This window comes from Phoenix dactylifera, chromosome 15 (assembly GCF_051530095.1).
Source record: "Phoenix dactylifera cultivar Ajwa chromosome 15, Ajwa_hap1_PhDact_Kaust_v1.1, whole genome shotgun sequence".
NCBI lineage: Eukaryota > Viridiplantae > Streptophyta > Magnoliopsida > Arecales > Arecaceae > Phoenix > Phoenix dactylifera.
Window position 1 is genome coordinate 19,821,758 of NC_143204.1, and position 21,279 is coordinate 19,843,036.

Here is a 21,279-nt window from a genome sequence, read left to right on the forward strand (position 1 = left end):
GCTTGACTTAAAAAATTAGTTTTGATAATTTGAACTGGGTTCAAGGTTGGCTTAGTTGCCCGGTTTGAGCTTATTTGGAGCCAAGCTCAACATGAGCTCAAGCTGCAGAGATCAACTGGCTGTTCTAATTTTAAACCTTCCTAACAAGCCTTATGTCAACATTTTATGCCAGCATAGAAGAATTAGTTTTATATATATATATATATATGCGCATTCCTGTTTTATCCTTTTTTTTGAATGTTTGTTTAATTCAGTTTTTTTTCACTCCACTATCAATTTGCAGCTTGCAAAGAAATACCATCCAGATGCAAACAAAAATAACCCTGCTGCAAAGAGAAAATTTCAGGAGATAAGAGATGCGTATGAGGCTAGTTATACTAAAACCAGTAAAAGCTTACATCTTTTTTGCGATTTAGTTAGGATTAACAATTCATTTATCTTATGTGAAAGGTGTGTAACAGACATTGCGGGATCCTGAGAAAAGAGCACAGTATGACAAGGTAACTGCTTATCTACTATATATAAATTGTAATAGTCTTTCTTGTTTGGTTTTTTTTTTTTTTTATACTGTTGCTGCCATTTGTGCCTCTAATCACTTTCTGTGAAGTAGTGCAGTGCTAACAATTCATGTTTCAACTTTTCTTTTTTAAGAAGATCTAGTGACTTTTTTTTGTCTTTTTAAATAATTATTATGTTGATATTTTACAAGCTGTCCAGTTCAAGTATGGTCTATGTGTGCAAGTTGGACAGTTTAGATTGGGTTAGATAAAATACTTGATCAGGACCTGGCCCAACTTGATAATGAATTTGAGAATTTAAACCGATATACAATGCAACTGCAAAATTTTTGACCCCTGCAATTTAGGTTGGCCCAGGTTTAGGTCTTGCCAGTCAAATGAGTGTTAAGTTGGGTCATGGTAGAGGCTCTGCTATAGTAATATGGGTTAGGTTCAGGTTTAGAGTTCTTAAGATGGGTTAGTTTTGGGTTGGGTTGGATTAGGAGCCCTATTATAGACATACGTGATGAATGATAATATTGGGCTGCCCAAGTCTCTTTCCTGAACCTGGTCCAACTTGAAATTGGATTTGACAGTTACCAACACAAGCCAACCTAAAGATATTCTGTTTAGACTTTAGATACATCTCAGTCTGATAGACTCAACCTGACTCATACTACGAGTTAAGTTCAGGTTAACCCAGCTTGATTTGCATCCCTATGTTCAATATTGTCAGGCTGCTAATTTGAGTGCTAAATTAGAAGTCAGCCTATATATTAGAAACTTATTCACTGTTGCTCCTTGTACTGTGATTGAAGGAGTTCTCTGAAGGAGCAGAGAAAGTTAGATATGCTGCTGACGATGCAAGTGGATTCCACAGCACCTATCAGGATCCTTTCTCTAGTTTCTATAGAGCCAATCAAGATCCTTTCTCGGATACATTCTATAAAATATTCTCAGAGGTGATTTTATCCTCTTTATATGCTATTTTAATATCATTCTGCAAATCATTTAGTAGAAAGTGATGTGATTGTTGATCCTGCTTTAGGTCTTTGAAAATGAGAGAGACATATATGCAGCTGATATACAGGTTTGGTTTCCTCTTCTGGACCTATAATTTGCAATCAATTTCTTGACTTGCAACTGTATGTAATCTTTGAAAAACCTATGTTTCTTTATTGGCATATCATACAGGTTGAGTTGAATCTTTCTTTTCCTGAAGCTGCTAAAGGGTGCACGAAAAAGGTTTCTTTTAGTGCACAAGTTCCTTGTGATTCATGCTGTGAGTAGATATTCTACATTTGAACCCTCTCACTTCTTTTTCTCTGGCCACAATATTGACTATATTATGGCTATGGCGTCCAGTGATTTAGTTGAAGTTCTGTCTTCAGTTTCTTAACATGCAGTAGTTGGATCTTTGTTTTACTCGGTAAAAATGTTCTCACCAATCCAAATGTAGTCATTTGACATCAGATTGGTCTTCCTTTTTTGTTTTTGTATTACATTAAGAATTTAAGATGACCCTTTTGTTATTATTTTGCTAATCATAGAGCCTGCTATTCTTTTCCATGATAGCTACATTTTGGATTAACCCTCTCACTTCTTTTTCTCCGGCCACAATATTGACTATATTATGGCTATGGCATCCAGTGATTTAGTTGAAGTTGTATCTTTAGTTTCTTAACATGCAGTAGTTGGATCTTAGTTTTACTTGGTAAAAATGTTCTCACCAATCCAAATGTAGTCATTTGATATCAGATTGGTCTTCCTTTTTTGTTTTCGTATTACATTAAGATGACCCTTTTGTTATTATTTTGCTAATCATAGAGCCTGCTATTCTTTTCCATGATAGCTGCATTTTGGATAACTATGAAGGTATTGCTCTAGTCTATGATGAGCGACCATCTGACCACCTAAAGTTGATTTAATGTTATAAGAGATAATACTCCATCAATCCTAAGTAACATTTTTATCCAGATACGTGCATCAAGTTTAATTCCACAAGAGATTCCTTGTAGAAAGGTGGGGTGTGGGTGATTAAATTGTTCAAACAAATGCACGTCTATGGAAAAAAAAATCCACTGTCAAAATTAGTGAAAAGTTTGTAGTCCAATCTCCTCCTATGTGCTCAGACCATATTTCAAATAAACACGATTGGTAATGATATGCAGCATTCAAAATGCCTAGTCACCAAAAATCTAATATTTTGAAAATTTTATACCTTTTCATTTAGTGAACATGAAATGGAAAATACTAGCAGAGGCAAGAAACGAAATGCATGGTGGACATAAAGACTGAGAATGCACAAAAATTGTTCATTAATTACACATACTGAAATACATGAGGACTAAAATACATTTAGCTATTGCTAAGATAAATTGGTTTAATTTATGGTTTGGAAGCATAGAAATTGCGGAACATCGGTCCATTTGTGTTTTTAAGTCCTGTAAATTATGATCAATGCTGTGGTTCCTCAGTTTATATGGCTCAAAATGGTATTTCACTAATTTCTACACGTGAAAGTCCCTCGATAAGGTGATGTTTTCTGGTCAAACTAACATTGCAGCAGGATCAAATAATGAAAAGAGCTCTTTATTGATTCATCTGGATCAATCTAAGGCCATGGATACCCAATCTTGTAAATACTTATCTCAATTCTGAACTTGATACCCTCTTTAATATACTTATTTCCTGCAACAACTTTAAAGCTTTACAGCCCCTTGGTATTTAGTTGACTAGGTGTTAGTTATGTTGCAAACCAAGTTTATGGCATCAGTCTATATCACCTTCTCCTTCTTATCATATATGTATCTTACAGTCTCCATAGGGCAATCCATGGGTGCCTGCTTGTCATCCTTTGCTTCTGTCCATGATTTTGCAAAGCTGATTGAATGTGGCTTCTGTAGAATTTCTGCCACCTTCCCCTTCATACCATATAAGCATCTTACATAATCTCCATGGGACACTTTATGAGAGCTGCTTTTCAACATTTTTTCCCTTCCATGTTTATGTCAAATCTGCTTGGGTCTTTCAACCTAGCATTTGATGCTCCAATGGGTAGCAGTGGTACTTATCTTGCATGATCTTCCATCTCAGGTTCACTAATGTTGACCAAGACCTTAAGGTTTCTTTGGATTAAATGTTCAGCATGATGATCTAGCTCTTTCAATGATCATTGCTGAAATTGTATGGTTTCAAGCAAGGTACGCTATACCGGTAGGCGTATCGGTCGTCTACCGGATCGGTACGATTTTGGTTCGTACCGGAATTGGCCGGTACGAACCGAATTTTTTTTCCTCATCCGCGCGCTGGCCCCCCCCCCCCCCCAATAAATACCAAATGCCACTATGTGGCACGGGCGGGGGAACCGTGCGTGGGGCAGTTTCCAGCACGGGGAACCACGCGCGGGCGCGGTTCCCAGCGTGCGGAACCGCGCGGGGGTGGAGAATCGCGCGCGGGGCGCTGTTCCTCGAGGGAGCGTGTGGCTAAAAGGGCCACGTGCTTTGACACCACAGTGCCGCGTTGTGGTTTAAAAATCCACAGCACGCGGCGCTTTTAGTAAAAAAAATACCGTATTGGTGTGAACCGGCCGGTACACGATCGGTATGCATGCGTACCGATCGGTTCTAGCCCGAGATGGCCTGGAATTCCACAGGTCCGGCGTACTGTTTACAGGCCGGACTGGTTCGGTACGGCCTGAACCGGCCGGTATGGACCGGTTCGAAATTCCATGGTTTCAAGTTTCAACATTTCCTTTTGCCATCACACTCACTGTATCTACTATGATAACCATAGTACCCAAATCACTCAATTCTTTCATGTTTGGCACTGGTCAAGTACAATTTGACCACTAGTTTATCTTTGATTAGTTGAAGGAGCTCTCTTTACCTCTCTCCTCTCTCTCTCTCTCTTTCTCGCTCTCTCTTGTTCGCTCCCCCCCTCTCATATGTTCCTTCTGATGATGAAGCAGCTGATGTACTTAAGCAAGGTCCAACACAAACCATCTCTTCCTTTCGAGTTACTGTTGAATGTTCTCCCGTAGCTTGAGGGAGAATCTAACTTTGATCAATGTTGCAGAGTGCCCTTTAACTCCTGCACCCTCTTTATTTTTGACACTTGATTAGAAAGAATATGAAAGGGGCCTAAAGAAATGTAGAAATAAAGTAGTGCGTAAAACATACTTTATCTTTTTATAATTTGAAAAAATTTTATGAAAATATACCTTTGAGAAACCATACTCTTTATTAACTTCAACAAGAGAATAGAGTAATTGATGAAGCCATTCTAATATAAAGATAAAGGAAGAGGAAGAAGATAACTGCTCTTGAGTGCTGCATGCTACTATATGCATTTGAGACTTAGACGTGTATGTGTTGGAACATTGACCTACACATGGTGCATTCATGGTAGAGGATGGAAATCCTTTCTTGCATAATTCAGAGCATGCCAAACAGAATTCAATTATACAATATTAAACAATTACAAAGTAAAGGCTGTGGAATCAAAAGAACTAAAATAGGAAGTAGGGTACAGGGCTAGGGATAGCCATTGGATAATTAGAAAGCCTCAAACCTCTGCTTCCTGATCAACATTTGGCCTCTTATATATGGTCATCCATGGCCCGAATTGAAGGAATTTGACCTCCACCAAGTTCCTCAAATTATAACCTGATGTTATGGGTTCTCACATCGCATTGCACCACACAAGCGAGAAAGAGTTAACTTCATTGTTTGATGTAGCAAATCACGAATAGTATATTAATAGGTTCTGCGGTCCCATTCAGTGCATAAGACTTATACAAGAAGCAAAAACAACTAGATTCCATCTGAAAATTAGCTAAACATGAATTGAATGTATCAGACACATGCAAAGTGGTGTCAAATGTATCTAGTGCTAGACTTCATACATTACTTCATTATGACTGTCTTGAACTGTCCTATTAATATAAACTGATGCAGTGCTGTTGGTGGTGCTCAAATATTGAGTTACTAGTTTTGGACTATTCAAATGCTAGAACTATTGCATTGGATCAGTCTAGTATTGGATTTGGTGATTGGATTGATGCTTCGATTTGGTAAGCTAGATTGATGCTTCAATTTGGTAAGCTGGATTGATGCTTCGATTTGGTGAGCTTCTAGCTGCGGCATGCAAAAGCCTCTAGATGCACAAGATGAGCAACTGAGTGTTGGACTAGTTGGCATGTGAGGGGTGGATAGAATTAGACTTGTTCGATGGACGGGCCAGGCCTGGTTTAGCCCAAGGTATAACCAAAATTGGTTAGGCTTGAGCCCAACTTGGCCCAGCCTTCTGGCCTACGTCCTACCCCTGAGCTTGGTACTTGCTTGGGCTTCGGGCTTTGGGCTGGTCCTTGGGCTTCCTGATGGCTTAAGTCTCTTTGTCGACCTTAGTGGAATGCCACCATGAAGTTCTCATTTCAGCGAGTCCCCCATGAACCCGATCAGGTAGCTCCGCATGGAGCCCAACAAGGCATGCAGATCGATGCTAGGAATAGCATCTTCTTTGTAGTGATTAGGGTACCAAGCCCACGAGTTGGTTGAATCCATGCCCTCTTGCTTGTTTCGGAGGCAGTTCCATGCGTTCCAGTGGAAGGGGCATGTCCCATCATAGAGGGATCTAGCCGAATGTAGGGGATTGCAGACCCATTGACTAGTAGGGAGGTTGGCGGCAGTGTCGCCACAAGGGGGAGGGGGTGGCAAGGGTTTGTGGAGTTTGGGGAGGGGAGTGGGGGAGGAGGGAGGCCGTGTAGAGGAGGGCAAGGCGGCGAGGACGACAGGGATGGCTGGCGAGAAGTTGAGGCTAGATCTTTCGATGATCTCTCAATCTCCGCATCTCTTCAGCTCCTCAGATCTCTTTGCCTGAGATCTCTTGGCGAGAAGCTCCTCAGCTCTGTTCGCTCTGCTAGATCTCTCAATCTCCTCCACCCGCTTCTCTTAGTCTCCGCTAGATCTATCGCTCTGCCAAATCTATCACTTTGCTAGATCTCTCGAGATCTTCTGAGTTCTCTCGCTTATCAACTAAGACATTATATATATTATATAGGATCCGAGCTTGGGCTGGTCTAACCTAAGCCCAAGTTTGACCCGTTTAACAGGTAGGCTCATATTTTAGGTCTGGCCCGGCTTGTTGGGCTTAAAATAATGCCAAGGCCTGTCCGAAATGCTTTAGGCTCGAGCGGTCCGGGCTGGCTATTCGGCCCATGAACAGGTCTTGATAGAACCATGATTGCAAGTTCAGCCTGATCTCCAAAGTTGAAAACAAAATGTTTTAATTTTTCTAATCTAAAACTGATATCCATTTCAAAGTTTTAGCTAAAATTGACCTATGGACCGAATTGAATGTCTATAAGGACAAATTTTGGTCATCTATACATTTACTTGAATTCTAAGAAATATTGTATTAATATGAATAATAGATTCTGCAAATTGGAGAAAATTGGGATCTTTTGATATATTTGGTAGCATGGTTCGCAATCTCGGTACCGGGTACTATATCGGTACTTTATCGATTCGGAATGGTACGACACGTTATACCTCTGTACCAAAATCTCTCTAACCATTTTTCTTAATTTTTATTTTGGTACGCCTCGTTACAAGTCGGTATGCTTTGGTATGGGCCGGTACATACCTCGGTATGGTAGAAAAAAATTCAAGAAAATAAAAATTTCTCATGGTTTGAGAGGCTTTAGACTTTTGGGCATTTACATGAGTTTCATGAGAGGATATGCCTAGTTGTCTAAAAACATTTGAATGATATACTAACAACCCAAGATGTTATGAAACATGGAGATTAGCACTTGTAACAATTTCTTTTCATAATTTATCAATAGTTTTAGCAGAAACAATCAAAACTATACACCAAAAAATGTAGTAACAGAATATATATTTTCATGTGTTTTCTTCATATTTTTATCCTATATGTTCTACTATTTAAATTTCAATTAAATTCTCAAAAATTATCTTTTTTTGATTGAAACATCAAAAACCTGAAATTGTTGAAACTGAAACTCAACCAGCTCGGTTTAAACTAAAATTGAACTGTGATTGCAAACCTTGGATAAAACTGTGAAAAAGATATGGTTGAAATGAGTATACCATATGCGCTTAGTTGTGCACAAATATATTGTAGACATCACATTTGCTGAGGTGGCATGCTCAATGCAGTAAATGCATGAGGGAGGTTATGCATAGGCCTGATATTAATTTGGAAGGATCAAATAAGGGATGTGAAAACTGAAAAAACTTAGATGATGGTTGTGAATTAAGGATTTGAAACTAATTAGGATGATGTAACTCTTGATAAGACTGCATTGCTACGTGATCAGGTAGCTGGCCATTTCCTTTTTCCTGGGCCACTTGCTGGCGGTCGTATATGAATGTGATATGATATAAACCTTCTTCATTTTGGTAGAGTTGTTCCTATTTATCTTTTCCGCAGGGTCTGATCTTTCTTTTTGGCTTGTTATGAGATGCAGATGGAAGGGGTCATTCAGTAAATGCAAAGCCAATAAAATGTCCTACTTGTAATGGTGTAGGAAGAGTGAGCTCCTCCTTTCTACCTTTCTTATAACAACTTTAAGAGTGATTTCCAACCATAAAGATGTTTAATTTGTCTTTTCTTATTCATGTTGTATATTGTCTTGATTTAGGTTACAGTTTTTCCATTCACATCTACATGCCGTTCCTGCAAAGGATTGGGGAAAATAATTAAGGTTGAAATTGGTGCAAAATAATAGCTGATTTCATATGGCTTCATTTTGTCCTGAGTACCACTAATGAGCATTTATGCATGAAGGATTACTGCCTAGTATGCAAAGGGTCAGGTGTGGTTGATGGTGTGAAGAATGTTAATGTTACCATTCCAGCAGGTTAGATATTTCCCTGTATCTTTGCAACTTGAGCTAATTTTTTTCTGAGTCTCATTTCCTCAAGTTCACTTATTACTATTGAAAGCCATTTCACTGGATGTAAGTCTTCCTTTGCAATACATTCCTGTCATGCCAGCTGTTCAATAGACAAAGTGTAATTATGTAAGGCTAAGCTGCTTTCCCATCTCTTTGGTTACTCCTCCCCACATTATAGGTCACTACTCTGTGCTGCTGCTTCATATGCATGATCAAAAATTTACTTTTTTTCCCATAGAATATTAGGTTAGACATGTCTATGCAATAGTGAGAACTGAGAATAGGTGAAGCTTGCTGTTGGATTTAGATAGATTGATGCTGGAAATGGTTTTAGTAAATCAAAGTCTAATTAGCTTGTTAGCAATTTTCACTCATTGATGACAACCAATCCAAAGGAAATCTTTCTTGCATTTTGTTATAATAGAATGCTCTTATAGTTAAAATTGAGGACTACAAAAACTATCACTCATAGTTGTTTTGCATGGTCAAGGAGGACCTATCGTGAAACCAAAGAAGCTGCTTGGCAAGTACCAAAACCCACCTTATCGACCATGTAGTTCACCCTTATCAACAAGTTTTTAAAGTTGCTATGGTATGATATATGTATTTCTAGTTACCATAGACTTGAGCAAGAATCAGCACTAAACCCATATGTTTTTTCACTAATTATGGATGAAGATGTGATACCAATTAAGATTGGTGACCAAGAAATACCACAAAGTGACCATTTTTGTTACTTTGAAATTATTATTATTTACAATAACATGGGAGATAGATGAATACATACATACATACATACATACCTGTATATATTACACACACACACACACATATATATAGTAGAATTAGAGCTAGTTGGATGAAGTGGAGAAGTGCATTTGGAATATTGTGTGATAAGCACATACCCTAAGGACCTAAAGGAAAATTTTATAGAACAATAAGGCCCACCATGTTGCATGGCTCGGTGCTGTAAAATAAAAAAAGTACATGAAAACAATAATCATAGAAGAAATGAGAAGGTTGAAATGGATATATGGCAAAACTTGAGTAGATAAATAAGAAATAAAAATATTAGAGGAGCCGTAGGAGTTGCACATTTTAAGGACAAAATAATGAAAAATTGATTGAGATTGTATAGACAGAGACAACAAAGATCTAAGGAGGCTCCAATAAGGATAGGTAATTTTGTTTGTATGATACGTGGTAAGAAAAGGAGAGGAACACCTAAGATGGCATAGATGAATGTTGTGAGGAAGGATATGGAGAAAATTAGAATAACATCAAAGGTAGAGCAAAATACGAATACATGGTGATGAAGATCCATAAAATCGATCCATAAGGCTAGACGGTTATGGTTATTGTTATGGGTCAGCAATGGGTGGGTCTAAAGCTGAATCCATAAGGAATTTCAAGTCCAGGTCCAGACATACCCAGTGCTAAAAACTTATTATATATAATGCACCGCACTCTACACCTAATTTCCATATAAAGTATATTAAAAAAAATCCTAAGTTCACCTCTCACCACTACCCTTTGGCTCCTCATGTCACCTTCCATGCAAAGGCTCCATTACAGCCGTCTCACCTTCTGCCATCATACATCTTCATCTCTATTTTTTTACTCATTACCTTTGCTTTTTCAACCATGGACATGTTGGAAACCCAAACCTACAGCTGATCCATACTCCATCTATACCAAACCCATATACACAACAAATTTTACAATTTAATACCTACTCGAACCAAGACCTAGACACAATCTGATTGATGAATGTGTAAAATTTAGAACCAGAACGCCTAAGGATCCAGGTTTGAGTTGGGTGATATCAGGACCTACGAATTTTGGCTTACAGAGACTTCAAATTACATCCCCGGTGACCTATTTTTACTAAATGAATGAGCCAAGTGGAATGATTATAACATCATAGATCGATAAAAAACAATCAAATAGCTAAAGATTGTTTATGCATATCTAGCTATTCCTTGATCAATAAAACTATAACTTATTGTTTGGAATACTTGAATGCATTCAACAACCACAGATGCAAGAATTCTTCATATATACATGGATATACACCCAAACCAAAAATCATGGTGGTGCTCTAAAACCATCAACTTTCTTCCATGTTTATCTGAAAAGTTTCATATTGTTGAATAGATTGAACTAGCCCCCTCCAAATTGTTCTGAAATTATGACACTACTTGAGCAATCAATCATCTTCCAGATCTATAAGCTGACCTTCATATCGTCAGTCCCATCATTCTGATAGCCTAGTGCTGTTAAACACATAAAGCACATGAAGAACAACCTGTAGCTTGGATATTTTATGAACCAGGATAAATGTCTTCAGCTGTAGCACTCTAAATCAGGAAGCAGCTCAGCCTGAGGTATCCATAAAGGATCTATAATGCATTATGAGTCTGAGAGTATCCTCATCAATCTTCATCATTAATGCAATATCTGATTGCAGGGAGAAGGTGTAGATAAACAAGGTACAAAAAAAAAAAAAAAACAGATAAACTGAAGACCCATCTAAAAGCATAAGGTTGGCTATTAAGAGGGTTAGCTTCAGAATAGTTTTAGTATAGGACCAATTTGGTTTCATGGTTGATGTTTTTCTATTCTTTGACATCCCTTCTATTTTGTTTCATAGATTAGCATTACATTTTCACAAATTAAAGAATCTCATAAATTAATTGCAATATCTAAGATGGGTATAAGACAAGTATAAGATAAGTCTGATTAGAACTTTGCTGTAGGCCACAAATAAATAGATAGCTCCTACTTCAGTAATGATAGATTTTTCAATTTTCATCATTCCTCTTATTATATGTAGCACAATTCATAGGCTAACACTTCCTACCCTTTCTTGATGATTTTGTGGTCTGTCACTTTCTGTTTTTGACAGATTTAAAATTTTCAGTCACTTTGTGTATCTTCTTCTTCTTCTTCTTCTTCTTATCAACATGTTTGTTGCTTGTTCTAATTCTTCTCGTGTCATATACACTATGATGCCTTCTGGATTCATTTTTGAATTTCATATTGCTTGATGTAGGAGTTGATTCCGGGGATACAATCCATGTGCCAAGGGCCGGAAATCAGGGGGGACGTGGTGCCCAACCTGGAAATTTATACATTAATCTGCAGGTACAGTTTTCCTCAATTTTTATCATTTCTATCTTGGATCTTCAGTAATAAGGACTAAGCATGGTTTGATAATTGCATGGGTGTCCAATTAAAATCTTGGCAAGCTTCTATAGAGAGAAGGGCTTGGATGGGGCAAGACTTAAGATATTATGAAGTTGCTAGAAAGACTTTGGGTAATATGGCTGTCATACATAAGTAACACTTAATAAAAATGAATGGTGAGAAGGAATAATGATATGAGAAGCATGGTAGGTATAGAGAATGGATCTGTGAACTAGAGAACTCAAATAACCATGGAAACTTGTTTCTGTATACCACAGTAACCATACTGATGCAACCCTTTTGTTATGTTGATCTAATAATTCTCTTTATAAAGAACAAACTATACTAAATAAAAGGTAATTTAAGAGAGGAAAGCAAAATGACGAGGGCGGAGTACTTCGAGGAAAAGAAGTTGAGAAGAGAGAGACAAGATTTGAGGAAAAATCTCGACAAATGAGCTAATTCATTCAAAATAATGCATATAGTATAAAAATTACTTCACTCTTGATCAAAGTTTATAGTGTGGATTTTGGTACCCCAATTGGTATAGTTGGTATGATTTGATTGTTGGTACCAACACTTGGTAGGGGTGGCATACCAAGTATTGGTTCCGTATCGATATGAGTCAGTATGCCCGGTACAGACTCGTACAGTTCAATACTGCAAATTATGCTTGTGATAGATCCTTATTTCTAGACCCTTAAACAACTCCAAAAAACAATGTTTTTTTGTCTCAAAAGAACTCTGAACTAATCTATATTAGTTGTAGGGTTTTAACTTACATTATTTCAGTCAAAATTGGACCTCTAGTCAATCTAAGACTCCATTATCTCAAAAGTGCTCTTGTTCCTAATAAGAAATACAACTTAACTCAATTAAGCCTTAATCCCAAACTAGTTGGGGTCAGCTATATGAATCCTTTTCCTCTATTCTATTCTATTTAGGGCCACACTTTCTGAAAGATGTAGCGATATCAAGTCTTTCCTTACTACTTAATCCTAAATGATTCTTGGTCTTACCTCTACCCTCTCTTTTCTTCTACATGTATCAAATCACTCCTTCATACTAGTGCATCCCTTGCCGTATGTTATACATGTCCAAACCATTGAAGTTGTCCTTCTTTCAATTTGTCCTTAATAAGTGCTACCTCTGTGTTTTTATAAATGACTTCATTTCTTATTCTATCTTTCTTTGTATTACAATATATCCATCTTAACATTCTCATTTCGGCCATACTCATCTTGTGCACATGTTGCTTTCTCACTGTTCAACATTCTGTACCATAAAGCATAGTTCGTTGTATGGCTGTCCTTTAAAATCTTAAACTCAGTGGGTACCATACGATTATAAAATATCCCAGTTGCACTTCTCTATTTTTTCCACCCTGCTTAATCCAGGCTTATAGTTTTATAGATTCATGTTCACAGGATGTGACTATAATTTTATGCTAGTCGTCAACCAACTGCAACCCTCCTTTATCCGAGCTTGGGGCAGATTATGCATAATTCCTGATAAGAAAGATCCTCCAGACAAACTTTGTATTTCCAAGGAACCAAGGTTTGGAAACTTGGTTTTGGTTTCTAGAATTAACACAAAGATTAGTTTGAAAGTTGCTAGAAAATAAAATATAAAGTCAAGAAAAAAGTAAAATATAAATTTCTGCAGTTGGAATCTTCAATGACCTGATAGGATCACATAAAATGATAGATTTATGTAGGTATCATTTTAGCCTCTCCCACCATCTCAGAATTTTTCACTCAACCGCTACCTACTACCTATTAGCACTGCATGTTATAAGGGTTAAATGCACACCTACTGAAAATACTCTTATTATAGGTGGCCTCATGACAATTTGACATTGCCTACAGTTTATCATGTTGACAGAACAAGAAAACATTTTCTTGTAGCGAGTTAAAGTGGCAAATGCTCATAAGCCATGTAGGTTACATTTTATGATTTTCTTTTTTATCCTCTTAAAAAATCTCATTCATTATTATTTAGGAGGGCAATCTATGATCTTCTGCTTGATATGGGATTTGATTTTCATGAAAATCTTATCATGTTTCAATTAAAAAAGGACCTTTCAAGAAGTATGCCACAAACTCATTTTGGGATACAAACATGAGATTGTGCAGATATGGATTGTCTCTTTTGGTGGCTCATCTCAAAATACTATTAGTTATATTTATAAGCGACCTCCTAATCAAGGTTGGAGGAACCAGTACTGGACCCCGTACTGGTTTTCCGGCGGGACGGCTCGGTACGGTCCCGCACCGTGTCATGCCGGGCCTATACCAACACGGCTGAACAAACGTGGGAGAGAGAGAACGAGAGAGGAAAAGAGAGAGTGGAGGAGGGAGGAAGGGACGCCAGCGGAGGGCTGACGGAGCCCGACGGAGGCTGCGAGGGGGCTGACGCTGAGGAAGAAGGGCCGCCTAAGCGGCCGACCCCTGTTTCAAAACTCCACCGGTCCTCCGCCGGCATCCTCTCTCTCTTCCTCCCTCCCCCACTCGTTCTCTCTTTTCTTCTCCTTCTCCGGCTCCGGGAACACATTCCGTTTTCTAAGCCGGAACTGTACCGGTGAGCCATCAGTATGGTTTGAAACGGGCGGAACCGGCCAGTTCGGGTCGGTTCCGCCGATGTTGCTCCTGATACAAATTACCTCTGAAAGTACTCATTTCACTATATAAGAGCATTGTGATTTGATTTCATGGACCTATTCATCATTCTCACTTTCACTGAAGCAAGTGATAGTAGTATAAATTTTTTCCCCTTTTTCTAATTCAAGCAATGGGAGGCTGTATAAATCATTAAGCTTTCTCTGCATATTGTGGTGGATGTTTGGTCTTTGCAGTCTGCAAGTTGGTGCATGCAGATTTTCTGATGCCTCTGGGAAATAGAATTGCATCAATTGTTATCACGACTGACAAATGGTAGAACAACTGAAATTGGTTCTGTCTTCCTCATTGGATCATGTTTTTGCCTATATGATCTTGGGTTGGTGAATCCTTTGCCACATAAGTTGATTTAAAGGCTAATTATTTGACTTTGTAATGTTATCTTACAGCATTTGATATATAATTTGAGTACCAAATTTGTTATATCAATGCAGCTTGAGTTATTTTGTAATTTTTGTTCTTACATTTGTTGTTATTATTGTTGTTGTTTTCTTTTTTTTTTTTGGGTGGATGTGGGTTGTTTGCAGGTAGCCAAGGACCCTGTTTTCTCTCGAGATGGTGCTGATATATATGTGGACACCCATATACGCTTCACACAGGCAATGACAGTCTTCTGTTGTTTCTGCTCCCTGAGAACATTTTTTAATTCCTAAACTGCATTGGTCCCTTGAATAGAACTATTTGTTCAGTTTCTCTCTTTACAATGTGTGACTAGTGAACTTTGAGCCACATCGTTAAATGCTTTTTGGATATTATATTGATCTTTAAGTTGTTCTGATAAATCTCTTGTGATATAGCTTTTACTTCAGAGTTGCATAATCACATTGTGCATTGTATGCCTAAACAATGCTGATTGCACTGCTAGCTCTAGTCATTTAATTGATCATGCAGTACTTCAGGCTCAGTAATATCTAGAAAGAAGGCATATTCATCTCTTGCCTATGGGAAAGGTAGTGTAATAATTTTATCCTATCCACTTTTTATATAATTTATGAGACTACTTGCGGCGCCAGTTTTGAGAAGCTCTTTATGAGCTCTGTGCAGGTTTGTTAGGATTTCGCATAGGTCACCTTTTTTTAAAAAAGTTATTTTCATAAAGATATTTCCTGATGCAGTTTAAAAACTGAAGGGTATACTGGAAGATTTTATGGAAATTTAAAATTGGTAGGGTTTAAGATCCCTAGATATCATAGTTAAGTAGATATTTTGAGACGTGATCATCTAATAGGTTCAGCTAGAGTGCTTTCAAGAGTTAAAGTATGTCAAGAGTCCTTTTGCTGGGATGTGGATTTTATTAATGACAGATAATCTTTGGATTGTTATTTTCAAATAATCATCAATTCTTATATCATTTCTCTCTTGTGTTTGGTTCTTTGCCATTCATTGTGATTATCTGATTCTTTTCCCAATTTTTCCCTACTTTTCACAACAATGTAAATTTTGCATAAACTTCCTCTTAATTATTGATTCTGCAAGTCAGATTATTATTTTTGCAGAACACAATACACATTTAAAGGTCATTGACAATTTTGTCCCTGCTTATAAGTAAGAGGCGGGCAGTAGTCTAAACTAATGTATATTGGATATTCAAAATATATGCATTGGATGCTCAATAAATGTATATCAAACATTAGTAATGTCTATCTCCCATTTTGTACTTAGGGGCAAAAGTATCCAGAGACCCTTAAATGTGTGTATGGTAATTTTTATGGAAAATTCAAAACAACAATATTTGATATTGAAGAAGTTCAAATGAATTTTTTTACCTATCATGTGATTACTTAATTTTAAAATGCTGGACTACTTGTGAATGTTTATGGTCAAGTTTAGTTTCCAAGAACCTATTTACGAAAAAACCATGGCAAATAGTATACCATGACAGTGCATCTTTGGGATTATCTGTAAGCACTTTGGTGTAAGAAAAGGAGGCATAAGGAGGTAAGTACCTGGCACTAACTTTTATCCGTATGCATGTGCCTTCGACTCATATAGGCTGTAATGCTGTGATATGCTATATCGCAGAAATACCTCATTGAGTTTTGGTCCATGGAGTGGTGACACTCTGGCCTTCATGAATAGAGTTTCCTACCTGAGACTATGTGGTTATAGGTATAGCATGCTGGCCAGCCCCCATGGGTTTTAGGTGATAAACTATCAAAGCAAACTAGATCAAGAAAAGGAGGTGTTTGGATAGAAAAAAGTCTATGCTTGAAGTTAGCAATTTCATAATATCTTAAAACTTTGGTTCTTTCCAGATGCTTAGCATTACCTCCTGTCTGTATGGACTATGTTTTGTAAAGAATATCTACATAATGATTTCTTCAGTCAGCATTTTCTCTGGTTTTCCTCTGAGAGTTTGCACATTGTCCTGCTGTAATGCATTTGCACCTAATTGGTTTTTATACGTCATGGAATTTATTCTCTGGACATAAAGTTACAAACTGCCTAACATTTCCTAAATTCTAAGATCTTCTAGTTGTTTGAGTTTTGCAGGCTATTCTTGGTGGTAAGATTGAAGTACCTACCTTGTTTGGAAAAACACAAGTAAAGGTATAACCTACTGGCTTTTCATCTAGTTGAATGTTTTCGATCCATCTCTCCCTCTCTATGTGCACTCATGTTGGCACATGTGCATAGTTTTGCATGCCTGCACATGTGCGTGTGTGTGCTTCTTTTCTTTTTATATTATGAGTTCAATTTGAGTATGGTTAAGGCGCGATTCAGTCCTCAAGGGTCAAACCTTGATTCTGATCTCACATGTAAATGGTTGTTAAGATCTAATAAGTTTGACATTTACATGAATGTAATACATAGACATCATTTCTTAAGTGAAAATATGCCATCCAACTATAGGGGCATTTTTGAAGAAGAAAAAAGGAAAAAATGAGGTATATGTGCAAAGAGTAAATTCACAAGGTTTTACATACCAAAAGATGTTTTAAGAGGGTATATTTGAAAATATACTTTGTAATAGCCACAAATTTTTGATAAAGGAGAACTAGACATGATTGTTTTATCTTTTAAATGAAGCTCTAATCCTGAATCTAGGGGCTAAACCTTCTACTTACTTTTCCCCCTCCTCTTCTATTATTCTTCCTCTTAATCCTCTTTTCTACTCTCTATTCTTGACAAAATCTCTGTTTTTTTTCTTCTCTCTTTTCTCCACTGATTTCATGCTAATTTTCTTCCAATATTATGGGGCTGTTTGAACCCCTGCAGTTCAATCTACTTGCAAGTCAACCTACTGGTGCGGTCCAGCCTACTTGTTTGGTCTCCTGTTTCTGGAACACATGCTGCAGGTCGAGATGCAGTTAGGCTGCAGCTTGGGGCCGAAATGCTACAGCTCGACTTGCAGCCAAAACAGGCGCATGACAACCTGCAGCCTCTCAGCTGTTTCCAAAACGCCCCCAAGGCTCTTGTTGTGTGATTTCTATCTCCAAAATGGGCTTTCAAGGCCCCTCGCCCACTCTCCCTCTCTCTACCCTTCAACCTCTCCAATAATCCTTAACTCCATCTATCCTTGATTCCAACTGCTCATTGCCGACCCCTTCACCTCCCCTCCCTCCTACCTTGGCTCCCCTCCCCTTGTTGTCCCTGCTTGTCGCTGCCCCCTTTACCTCCCTTAGCCCACTCCTGCCACCACTGCCCATCACCACCCTCTCAACTCCCCTGCCTTCTATCCGGCCCCCCTCTGTTGTTGCTGGTGCCCATTGCTGCCCCCTTCGCCTTACCTGGCCCCCTCTCCCTGCCACCTTTGCCCTTCACCACTCCTTTCACCTTCCCTGCCTCTTGCCTTGGCCCTTGTTCCTCCACCATTGCCACCCTCTTCCTTCTTGGCCCTTACAAACTGCAACTCAAGTTATGCAACTTGAGCTGCATTCCAACACCACTTACAGGGCTCCAAACAATCCCTTAGATCTAAAATCTGATCTGAACCTATTTATCTTGTTGGAGCCTCTAATTCTAATTGGAGGGTATGTTAGTTTGGTATCAGAGCCATCCGATCTGGTGGGTGGTTTCGGTTTATACAATTGAGAAGCGAACGACCAACGGAGCATGCTTAGACACTATTGAGAGGAGGCGTCAAGATCACGATAGATTTGATCGATTGGAGAAGGAGATAGTTGATTTAGTGGTGGAGTTTACATGTCTAGCAGAATCAATTAAGGGCCAGCTATTCAATCATGGCAAAGCATCTACTTCAACAAACTCTAAAGCAAGGTTCTAAATCCTGTGGGATGGAGGCATCGTGCTTTCTCCATGGAATGAGAGGCCCCGCTATCCAGTCCCGTCTCGGCAGTAGCCAGTCCCGTCTCGACAGTAGTCCCGGTCATGCATCTTGATAGATATCCTTCATCTCTCTCCCCTTCTTTCCTTTCTTTTTCTTTTTTTGTTATTTCTTTTCTTGTTTTCTTTCTTTTTCTTCTACCTTTCTTTTGTTTCCTTTTCTTTTTCTTATCCCTTCTTTCTTTCTTTTTTTCCTTTTTCTTTTTCTTTCTCTTTCCTTTCTTCCTTCTTTCCTTCCTTTCTTTCTTTTTCTTCACCCTTCCTTTCTTTCTTTCATTTTTCTTCTTCTTGTTTCCTTTCACTTTTTCTTTCTCTTCATCTTTTCTTCCTTTCTTTCTTTCCTTTTCTTCTTCTCTCCCTCCATGGATGGGTTTCAGACTCCCAACACCGTCCTGGTCCGTTTTCTCATAGGAACATGACGGAATGGCCAGGACGCCCCCTGTCCCGCCGGGACATAAAACCTTGCTCTAAAGTTCGACTAGAGATCCACATAGGTAAGCATCTAACTCGTCACACCATACAATTTTAGAAGATAATAGAGATCGGGTTCCTCATAGGGATCATCTGCTGCATTCTATACCTACTTTGGGTGTTTTGGGACAGCAAAATATGGTATCTAAATTTTCATGATAGCACGATGCTTGATTCAATTACAAGGACAGTGGGTGTTTGCACATGAAGAAGGGGGACAGCAAGATGCTTCTTATGTTCCTGTGGTGTCAGCTCATCATGCTTATTGTCCTCATCAAACTTACGATCCCTCCTTGGAGGTTGAAAAGGAGATTAAGCTTCAAGTGGCCATTTTTTATGGAGGTATGAATCCCAAAAGCTTTCTTGATTGGATTCCTAGTTGTAATCAAATCTTTTCATGGTATCATCTGCGTGAGAAAGGAAACGTTCAATTTGCTGGGGAAAAATTGAAGGGCGTTGCTCATATTTGGTGGAATCGATTGCAAGAATCAAATCGATACATTGGTCGAGGAGAGATTGCTATTAGTTGGAGATGAAAGATCACATAGGCAAGAGTGTTCTTCCTGTTGACTACACCCCACAATTGTACATCAGATTCCATCAGTTGCAGCAAAAAGAGAAGTCTCTGACGGCCTGCACTGAAAAGTTCTTTGAATTAGCCTCTAGGACAGGTATCGATAAGACTATTACATCCTGGCGGCTTAAAATCATGCAGGGCTCAGAGTAGGAATCTGGGATGAACTTGTTGCCCAAAAGTCCTGGACGGTAGAAGATGTCTGCAAAGTTGCCTTGCAGATAGAAGAAAAATTAAATAGAATGGGCTGAATAAAAAGATGATGAGATGCCAAAGATAGATCTTGAAGGTGACAAAGGAGATGAAGTTTTATTTATCCACAGATTGTACACAGAAAAACAACAGGAAGGGCTTGATTGGAGGTGGAACAACATATTCAGAATGACTGATACTTGTCAAGGGAAATTATGTGGGCTAATTATTGATTATGGCAGCATGGAGAATGTTGTCTCCTCTGAACTTGTGGAAAAGGTAAATCTGAAAATAGAATGAATAGAGCATTCATATCAGCTGGCATGGCTGGACAATTATGATAGAGTTGTTGTGAGGATCAGTGTTTGTTGATGTTTTCATTGCGGCATGACTACATTGAAGAGGTTCTTTGTGATGCTGTTCCAATGTCTGCAACCCATGTTTTGCTAGGGAGTCCTTGAATGTTCAATAGGAAGGTCAATTATGTTGAATACAACAGCACCTATTATTCATCTATAACAAGAAGCAATTGATCATGCGTCCGTAGAAGCTGGAAGCAGCACTACTGAAGCACATGAGTTTAGGACTTGCATGAAGAATGATCCGAAGTGTAGGAGATGGAATTTTTGGGCCTTATCCTGAATGCTAAACCAATTCAGCAAAAATTCAAGCTCAAGGGCGATCCTATGTGCAGCGGAAGCAAATTGGTGCAGCGAAGAAGCCAAAAGAAGGCTAAAAGTACCCCACTTGCTGTTCAATGGTACTGTTCATGCTACAGGACTGTGAAAAATATTTGGTTCAATTTGGCGTCTTTAGTCACTACTTTAGTTTGTTTCTGTTCTTGTTTGTGAGTCCTATTTGTTGCTAAATTGTAGATCAGCTGGTTTTGTTCCTAAGGGTTTTAGTAGTTGTTGGATTGGTTTATTTGCTTTTAAAAAGAATTCTAATAGGGTTAGAATAGGGGGTTGGCTGAGCCGCTGAGGTTAAATAATTGTGGAAGCTGCTGGATAAACACGAAGGGATTGCTTTATTTATTCTTTGATTGAACAGTGGCCAAAGGCCTTCTTCTTTCTCCATTCTCTTCTAGTCTACTTCCTGTTTATCCTCTTTTCTATTCTCTATTCTCCACAAAATCTTTGCTTTTTTCCCCCTCTCTTCTCCACTGATTGCGCATTTAGTTTTCCACAGATTTTCAGATCTGAAATTTGATCTGAACCTATGTACCTTGCTGTAACCTCTAATCCAATTTGAGGTTACATCATGACGCTTGCGAGTTGTAATAAACTTACATAACCATAACCATAAGGTCCATAACTAACCATCAATCCTTCTCTCAACTATTTGTTGTCAGCTTTATGAATCATCATTTTCCAATAAGTCCTATTTAGGGCTGTCTCTAACATTATTTCAAGCTTTTTGATATCCTTTCAATTTTGGTATTCAATATCTACCTTGCGAATACTTCAAATC

General features: G+C 38.4%; 1 protein-coding gene across 6 annotated transcripts in view; it reads left to right on the forward strand.

Moving 5' to 3' along the window:
- Positions 1–21,279, forward strand: part of ATJ1 (DNAJ heat shock family protein) — a 33,000-nt gene that overhangs the window by 3,421 nt on the left and 8,300 nt on the right. For 4 of the 6 annotated variants that reach the window (XR_015973610.2, XM_008814003.6, XM_039134212.3 and 1 more), the window contains exons 5-15: positions 284–367; positions 462–500; positions 1,316–1,459; positions 1,546–1,587; positions 1,692–1,779; positions 7,990–8,054; positions 8,164–8,226; positions 8,310–8,382; positions 11,474–11,565; positions 14,813–14,884; positions 16,779–16,835. Coding sequence is in view for 5 of the 6 variants with exons in the window: in XM_008814003.6 (XP_008812225.1) it covers positions 284–367; positions 462–500; positions 1,316–1,459; positions 1,546–1,587; positions 1,692–1,779; positions 7,990–8,054; positions 8,164–8,226; positions 8,310–8,382; positions 11,474–11,565; positions 14,813–14,884; positions 16,779–16,835 (819 nt within the window). In the remaining variant the exon portion in view is untranslated. Of the gene's footprint in view, positions 1–283; positions 368–461; positions 501–1,315; positions 1,460–1,545; positions 1,588–1,691; positions 1,780–7,989; positions 8,055–8,163; positions 8,227–8,309; positions 8,383–11,473; positions 11,566–14,812; positions 14,885–16,778; positions 16,836–17,504; positions 17,720–19,234; positions 19,722–21,279 lie in introns of those variants that run through there. The other 2 variants (XM_088711674.2, XM_026799998.4) reach the window with 2 other exon arrangements.